Raw genomic sequence first — 8,889 nt, forward strand, 5'->3', positions numbered from 1 at the left:
CTACTTTTAGCATCTCAGTACAAACCTCTCGAGTCTCAAGTGATTAACGAATAAAAATCCGAACCCGATCCAATATCATTACGCGTACTTGTCAAAAAGAATAATGCACAAAACCTCCACTATCTTCCACGTGGCATTTCCATCAAATCCACTTTATTACGCGTTTGTTCTTCGAAACGGTGGTCGGGCCCACACACTGATTTTCTTGTCTGATAAATCAGACAAAAAGTTTGTCAAGACGCGTCACACTGGATCGTGTATTATTAGAAATAAAGTTGTCTCCAGTCTCCACCTCTCACAAGTCACAACCAACTCTCAAACGTTACGCGTGTGTCAGAACTCAAGAATAACTAATTTTCGAAAAAGGGACCGCAAAACCCGCGAAATTCGTTCTCTCCCCGTTCCTCGAGCCCGAAAAAACCCGCCAAAATCTCTCACCCAAACAACGTACCAATAAACTACAAAAACAACAACAGAAGATCATATTTTTTTTTTAGGGTTAGGGTTTTTGTTTCCTTCTTATTTTTTTTTCACTTCTCCCTTCAACTTCTCTCCTGATCATGGCCCTTCTCCACTGAAAATTTCCAAATTTTACCTGAAAAAGGTAGAAATTTTAAAACCCTAGAAGAGGAAAATGGAGGGGCAGATGGTGATGGCGGGAGGAAGAGAGGGTTTGGAGAAGGGTGATATCTCGAATGTATCGAGCTCCCAACAAGAGGATAGCGATGTGATTCAGGGATTGATGGATGTAGTCGAAGCTGTCGAATTGTTCGGGAATTATCGAAAGACTCACAAGAAGGAGTGCTTTAGTCTCGTGAGGTGGATGAAGTTGTTGGTATCTCTATTGGAAGAGATCAGTGAGCTCGAAACACCAATTCCGCATCAAGCTTCGACGTGTTTGTGCAATTTGAAGAATGCACTCATTTCAGCAAAGAAATTGTTGAAGACTTGTCATGATGGGAGCAAAATTTTCCTTGTAAGTTTTTTTTTTTTTGTTAATTTCGTCTTTTATTTTTTATTTTTAAAAGAAATTATAACTTGAACGGGTTCCTGGAATTTCTGCTGATTAATTTTTTTTTTTCTTGTTTAAATTTTCTGTTTTAAGGCTTATGAGAGTGAAGTGATCTTGGGGAGATTTCATACTGTTTATGATAAATTAAATAAGGCTTTGGATGGTATGCCTTATGATGACCTTCAGATCTCAGATGAAGTGAAAGAACAAGTGAGTTTGTTTATTATTTTCTTTTATGATTTTGTTTTTCTTGAATAATTTTGGTTTTTAGAGCCTGTTTGGATCACCAATTTGTCACTGAAAAAGGGGGGGAAATGCTTTACTTTTTTGGTGAAAACTTGTGATCCAAACAAGCCCTTGTGCTTAGAATCATGCTTCATTTGGTGGGGAAACAAAATGCTGATTCTTGCTTAAAGATTTCTTCCTTGGAGCAAAGCATAATTAGTACTTTAATTTTTTGATTCTCTTAAAAAGTTGTTCATTGACCAAATAGTTAAGAATCATCATTTTTTATGCTGATTATGCTTAAAAAAGTGTTATCTTTTGTTGTTTGCAAGGAAAAAACTTTTGTACTGAAGTATTTTTTTTAGAAATTTAGATTTTGTGTGTTATATGTTTGAAGGCTCTTTTGGATGGGCACACAAATTGAGTAGCAAAAAACAAAATGAGGTGGAAAACAACTCTCCTTAAGGTCTGTTTGATTGCTGTGATTTTGATCCAAGGGAATTCAAATTCCTTGGGAATGGTCATGGAAATGAATACTGCAAGATTTCCACCATTTGATTGCACCTAGGAAAATATAAAAAGAGAGTTGTTTTTCAAGAATAGTTTCAAAACGTGGCCAAATCGGATCGATTGGATTTCATGGTGACTCGGCCCCAAAATTTGATGTTACCAATTCACCGAGTCAACTTGGTAAATCATAAAGTCAACTCATCTGAGTCAACTAGACAATGTACCTAGTCAGGTCAAAAAGTCAATCAAGTTATTCGGTGATATGATATCTTTGTGGATTACATAATTAAATTTTTATTATTTTAATTTTAAAATATTAAAAGTAAGTGATTTCTGAAAATTTTACAAATTTAATATAAATATACATTAGTTGACTTGTTCAAGTTGACTAGTTGGTTGTTGACTTGACTTGACTCGACTAGTGAGTCGAATTGAGTTTTTGAGTTCTGAGTCTATGGTTTTTAGTTTTTGGGGTAGGATAACCATGAGAGAATACATTGGGACCTGGGAAAATCATTTTCCTAGGGGTTGGGGTGGGAATTCATTTTCCCTTGCAGGGTGGAAAATCACATTGGGCTGGAATTTGAACTCCAGGGAAAATACGTAATCAAACAACCAAAAATCGCATTTTCCAAGGAAAAACTTTTTCCTGCCCATTTTTCCCTCCGCAAGCAAAATTATTTTTTCAAAGATCTTACCCTGGGCCATTTTGTGGCTGGCACAAAAATTGAGGAACCAAGTGGCACCAGCCCCAATGCAGAGGATCCCAAAACATGGTCCGCAGTCATAGTGCCATGTTTTGTGGCCTGTCCAAATGGCCCCTAGAAACTAGTCAAATAGTTCAAAGGAAAATTGCTGGAATGACACAGGGTATTTACTGTGATTCTCACCAGTCTGACATGGGATGTGCACATAACCATAGATGTGTTTCCTCATGATACGAGTAAAAACCATTTACGGTTATGTATGCATCTCCACATCAGAATTGTGAGAATCACAGTAAATCCTGTGTCACCCCAGCACGACTATAATTCAAAACATTTTGGGTAATACTCTATATTTTCTACATATTCTAAGTCTGATAAACATGTAAAAAACCAATGATATATGGACGTTTTGACTCACAGCACACGTCATGTGAATCACATGGCACGCCCCTTGGCACATCTGGATAACACTCCTTACTATGTAATTTATTTTTATTTTTTTAGGTTATGTTCATTTATTTTCTGTTCTAAAGGATTATTAATTGGCTGCGATAAGCATACCTTTTATATTTTGCATAAAATCTGTTATACTTTTGCGTCTTCTTTTTTCATGTTAGTTTTACATCTGCTTTGCAAAACTATGTATCAATTATTCACCCAATTCCCTGCTCTGTTGCATTAACTGTTCTATACTTCAACTGAATTCAGGTTGAGCTGATGTGCATGCAACTTAAAAGGGCAAAGAGGCGAGCAGATACTCAAGATATGGAGCTTGCAATGGATATGATGGTCGTATTGTCAAAAAAGGATGACCGTAATGCAGATAGTGCCATACTGGAAAGGCTAGCAAACAAATTAGAGCTACATACCGTCTCGGACTTGAAGGCAGAAACCGTAGCTATAAGGAAACTCATTAAAGAAAGAAATGGGAGGAGTGCAGAGACTACCCAACAGATCATAGATCTTCTCGGCAAATTAAAACATATAGCTGGGTTTGAAGAGTCCAATGTGCTTAAGGATCTCGTTGTGTCTAAAAGTCTTGAGAAGTGCCCTTCATTGTTAATCCCTCATGAGTTTCTTTGTCCGATCACACTCGAGATCATGACAGACCCCGTTATCATTGCATCCGGACAGGTAAGCTCACATCAGGCAAATGGGCTTTTCTGTTTATAATTGATGTTTTAGTTATATTTGTTCAGTACGCTATGGAGGCTGACTCTTTTTTCTTTTTTCCAGACTTATGAGAGGGAAAGCATACAGAAGTGGTTGGACTCGAACCATAGGACCTGCCCAAAGACCAGACAAACTTTGACCCACTTGTCTCTAGCTCCAAACTATGCTCTTCGCAACCTAATTTTCCAATGGTGTGACAAAAATAAGTTTGAGCTACCCAAAAAGGAGAAGAAGGTTGATGTCGACAGCTCCTCAATTGAACATAAGGAAAAAATATCTATTTTGGTCCAAAACCTGTCCTCTAGTCAATTGGATGTGCAGAGAAAGGCCGTGATGAAGATCCGTATGCTCTCTAAAGAGAACCCCGACAATCGAGTCATGATCGCCAGCAGTGGAGGTATTCCCCCTTTGGTTCAACTCCTATACTATCCAGATTCCAAGATCCAAGAACATACTGTAACAGCTTTATTGAACTTGTCGATTGATGAGGCAAACAAAAGACTCATTGCTAGAGAAGGAGCCATTCCAGCTATAATTGAAGTCCTCCATAATGGAAAAATAGAGGCTAAAGAGAATTCTGCGGCGTGCATATTCAGTTTATCAATGCTCGATGAGAATAAAGTGATGATTGGGTCTTTGGATGGCATCCCACCTTTGGTAGACTTACTGCAAAATGGGACAATTAGAGGTAAAAAAGATGCTGCAACTGCTCTCTTTAACTTGTCTCTCAACCAAGCAAACAAGACCAGGGCTATTAAGGCGGGTATTGTAAAACCCTTACTTCAGTTACTCGCCGATAAAAACTTGGGCATGATTGACGAGGCTCTTTCAATCTTGTTAATCCTTTCATCGCACCCAGAAGGCCGGAGTACAATTGGACAGCTCTCATTAATAGAAACTCTCGTTGAGCTCATCAAAGATGGAACCCCAAAGAATAAGGAATGTGCGCTATCGGTTCTTCTTGAATTGGGATCTCATAATTCATCCTTCATTTTGGCTGCACTTCAGTTCGGTGTGTATGAACATTTGAAAGAGGTCACGAGGAGTGGAACTAACAGAGCCCAAAGGAAAGCAAATTCTCTTTTGCAGCACATGATCAAATCTGAACACATCCCTTGAGGATCCAAAACATTAAAATTTCATTGTAGTATTAATGTTCAACAACGTTTGCAATTATCTCAAGTATTCTTCACCCAAAAAGGAAAAAAAAAAAAAATGAATATGTATTGTGGCTTCAGTATATAAGTGTTGTTGTCGTCGTTGTGGTATAGAATAATGGACATAAATGTCTGTGTGTATCAAATTATAATCGTTATTGGTCATTAGTTGTTAAATTCTAATGTAAACAAGACCCTTTTCAATGGCTGTCTTATTTAATGATAATTGTTTGTCAATAACTGGTTTAGTTCATCTGTTGGTTGATGGCTACTTAATTTTCTTGCATTTTTGTTGTTGTATTTGATGGTATTGATGAAGTGTTCATAAAATTAGGACCTACTTCCAAAAATATTACAAACCCTGTCTCTTTCATCCAAGTTAATTACTACTTTTTTGATCTTTTTAAACAGATCTTTATTCTCTATATGTTCAGAAACAATGATTGTAATGGAATATTGAGGCAACCTTCTAAAATGTCATTGAAATTACATAATTCATCCAAAACCTTCTGCGTTAAAGGAAATTTCAATTGTTATGTTACATATCTTCTACAAATGTGTAAGTTAATGATCAAGAACTATTTTTGGTTTGCGGTTTGTTAGATGTTGCGAGTAGAGTGGTGACACTGGTGATACTAGTCGAGCCATAGAAGAGCGAGAGGATATGCAATCAAATTAATTATTTGTATAAGATGATTGGAAAGATAATAAGCTATGTGACCCAGCAGCAAGCCATGGCCTCTCCTAAGCATTTTAGGATGTTCTGTTCTAGCCTACTTGCGCAAGAGCCCAATGTAATTTTCTATGCTGGAAGCGACTCACTACAAAAAGGGAAGGCGATGCAGGAGTTTAATCCGAGGCAGGACTCGTTCCCCTTGGCCTAATTGGAGTCGAATAAACTAATGGATTCCCATAGAAGAAAGAATCCTCGCACCTCGTAATAGTACCAAGTCATGAACTTGACATAGTTATGCTAAAGACGAGCCCCGTAAAGGAAAGTGAGTTTATTTATATGGGTCCTAGCATTACAGACCAAAGTAGTGAAAATCGAATTCCAGCCATATAAACAATCCAGTCTATTGGAATAAAACACAAAACCCATTTGAAAGTTTATAACTTGAAATATAATTGAAGACACGAACAAATCAATCAAAATGGAGAGATAAATACATAATATGCAAAATATCCAACAATTAAATAAGAGAAAAGCAAGAGACTTTAACCAAGATCCAAATTAAGGATAACACCTCAAAACTAACCCTCCTCAATGAACTCCAATAGTCCAAAACCTATGATCAATCAAAGTGATGAATCAAGACTTGGTGTGGCTAAAGAAATTTATGGAGCAAACATCACTCGTTGGTAGCGAAAGGTATCCGTCTAAATTCTAACTCTTAAACTGAAATCAATTTCTTAATTGGGGTCTCTATTAGAATTTCCCTGATTGGTCATGAAATTATATAATCTCTTCCTTCTATTAAGGGAAACTTGGTGCCCTTCAAAGAAATCCAAGACAGCAATCTCAAGATCCTCAACCGAATATTTTGGGTCCTCGCCTACTCTAAGCCACCTTAGAAAACATCGATAAGCAGGAATCAGCTTCTCCGATATAGATATTTGAAGTTCTTCTCGAAGCTGAGGATCGGGTACTAACCATGAAGCCTGAACTCGATGAACTTTTTCAAACATTGAATTAAAGGTCTTAAATCTCACCCTTCTCCTCATCTTCCTCTCTTTCACCGTGAGGCGCCCTCCCTGTAGCCCTTCATCTCTTAAGCAGTATAGAATCCCAACCCATGTTGATCTCACATAGTCAATCATCGCTTGCCTGAATTTCAATGTTAGCTTCTTCAAGCAATCATTTCCGATAATTTTATGGAGCTTGGGATATCCTTTGATCTTCTGAATAATGAAGTGTACATTGTTCATAAGGAAAATGTGAGACAGAGAAGCATCTTTATAGTACTTAGACTTTTCCTCCAACTTGAATTGTAGGATCAAAATTATCCAAATTAGATGAAGGGAAAATGGTGATTGATCCTCTAATTCAGGGAAATCAATCTCTGGGGACGTCGGATCACCAGAGATCCACGATCCCATTGATGGGTTCGTTACAATTATCTCTTTCATGGTTTTTGTGTAACCAGATATCAAAAGGATGTAATCCATCACATACCTTGTCAAGGGGTGAATTATCCCTCCAAATAGTGGATTTGTCCTACCATCGTTCTGTACCGCATTCTCGAATTCTGTCAATCTCTCTCTTGCAGCCTCGGCGAGTTTTGAAAGTGTCTCAATAGCTTGAACTCGAATAGATTCCGATGAATTTGATCTGAATAGTACATCCACATCAGAAAGAATGTCAGTTAACGCGTTGTGGAGATCTAGTATGATGTAGAGCTCTACGTGCGATCGTTGACTATTACTGACGGCCTTGGGAAAATCGAAGAGTTGGTTGACGGGGCCTTTAACGGTTTCCATGAAGCAAGCATCATTGGCAACTGTTCCAAGACCTTCCCCTTCAAAGATTTCCTCACAAAGACGCTTCTCTCTTGCAAAGAGAATCCGAACACATACTTTTGCCCCTCGTATCCACCATCGGATGTTCCATTCAAATGCATCCCAACCTAGTCTATTATCATCACCAACGCTAAGCCTTTCAATCCCAAGGCAGCGGAAGTTAGAAGCGACTATAGGTTTACGAACACTCACGTAGGCTTGTATACACTCATTTAGATATCCAGAAGTGATCATCCTTTCAGCAATACTACGGAGATTATAGATTGCTTCTGATGGCTCATCATCGATACTGATAGACGATCGATAACTAATACTACTCCATTCTCCAAATTCTTCACCGTTAAACGAAATTTCATCTTCTAGGTAACTCCCATTGGTGGATTGATCATGAGCAGTTCTGAAATCGGCACTACTTTCAGTCACAGAACTCCAGCGAGTTGAAGAATTAAAATTGTCCAACATGTCGATTTCAGTTTCATTGGTGTGAGCATCACTTTCACTTAGAGAAGTCATCGAAGGAGTTGAAGAAGTCGGATAGTTAAGCGCGTCGGTTTCAATTGGATTGCTATGAGTGATCAGTATGTTACAGAATTCATCTTGGAGTCGAACCATGGTGATTTGTATCGCAAAACTGTCAATCTTACGAGGATGATCACTGGTGGATATAGTAACGGACTCCATCGATTGTTGGATGTCATCAACAACATGTAAGTATCGATCTGATTCTTGTTGATGATCAACATCGAATATGGTATGTTCTCTTGCTTCATCCCATCTTAAGCTGCTTAGCTTCTCAGTTGCTTCGAATTCTATGGCGGCATTCTTCTCCGGTGATTCCATCGCCGGAGAAAAGCTTCTCAGAACTGTGAAGCTAAAAATGTGAAAAGAAAAAGAAGTTGGAAATTTTGTAATTGCATGGTGCCCGGTGAGTTATTACATTTAATAATAATAATTGCAGGCGGTGTGGGAAGGCGGCTGACACAACAAGGGCGTTCTGTGCCCATCTTTTTTCATTGTATACCGATGAAAATGATATATGGTTCTGTGCCCCTGCCACATCAGCCGCGTATCCAACCGCCTGCATTCATCATATGGCAGATGATGTGGGAATGAAATGATAGATGCTTTTCATCGAGATACAAAGTGAAAAGCGCATCTATGGTTCCAAACACTCCTCCACGTCAGTCAAGTGTGAAACGATGAGAAATTTAATGCCACTTTAGCACGACTTAAAATGTAGACTTTGAAACATTCTTCCTATTTCAAAATTTCGGTAAAACCCTTTCAGAATCACAAATATTAAAGTAACTTGCAACATGTAAATTGGAGTGATTGTTTACTCACAGACCAACACCGTTTTGGGCGTTGATGACGTAAGTAATAAGAATGAAATTTCTCTCTCCTACTCAAACATTCGCTGCTCAGCAATCTTTATATTTAGATTTCAAATCTTAAAAAATATTGTGGGATCCACATGAATTATTAAATTGGCAATCGAACACCACAATCTTCTAGATATCATGAAAAACTGTGATAAAAAAAATAAAAAAAAATCGAGCTTGATCAATGGTGTGGAAAATGGACG

The 8,889-nt window shown here is 38.0% G+C and overlaps 2 protein-coding genes across 2 annotated transcripts; one reads left to right on the plus strand and one right to left on the minus strand.

Moving 5' to 3' along the window:
- The first annotated feature begins 489 nt into the window (after positions 1–489).
- Positions 490–5,024, plus strand: PUB15 (Plant U-Box 15). Its single transcript, XM_086436347.1, has 4 exons — positions 490–976; positions 1,106–1,222; positions 3,163–3,588; positions 3,691–5,024. Exons 1-4 carry the CDS (start codon positions 635–637, stop codon positions 4,744–4,746), a joined length of 1,941 nt encoding a protein of 646 aa, XP_086292473.1. The 5' UTR covers positions 490–634; the 3' UTR covers positions 4,747–5,024.
- A 796-nt stretch (positions 5,025–5,820) lies between these two features.
- On the minus strand, positions 5,821–8,247 carry LOC147407673 (exocyst complex component EXO70A1-like). Its single transcript, XM_086436346.1, has one exon. The coding sequence runs from the start codon at positions 8,142–8,144 to the stop codon at positions 6,198–6,200; it is 1,947 nt and encodes a 648-aa protein (XP_086292472.1). The 5' UTR covers positions 8,145–8,247; the 3' UTR covers positions 5,821–6,197.
- Between the last annotated feature and the right edge of the window lie 642 nt (positions 8,248–8,889).

This window comes from Akebia trifoliata, chromosome 3, assembly GCF_017979445.1.
Source record: "Akebia trifoliata isolate Shusen 1 chromosome 3, ASM1797944v1, whole genome shotgun sequence".
NCBI classification, from domain to species: Eukaryota; Viridiplantae; Streptophyta; class Magnoliopsida; order Ranunculales; family Lardizabalaceae; genus Akebia; species Akebia trifoliata.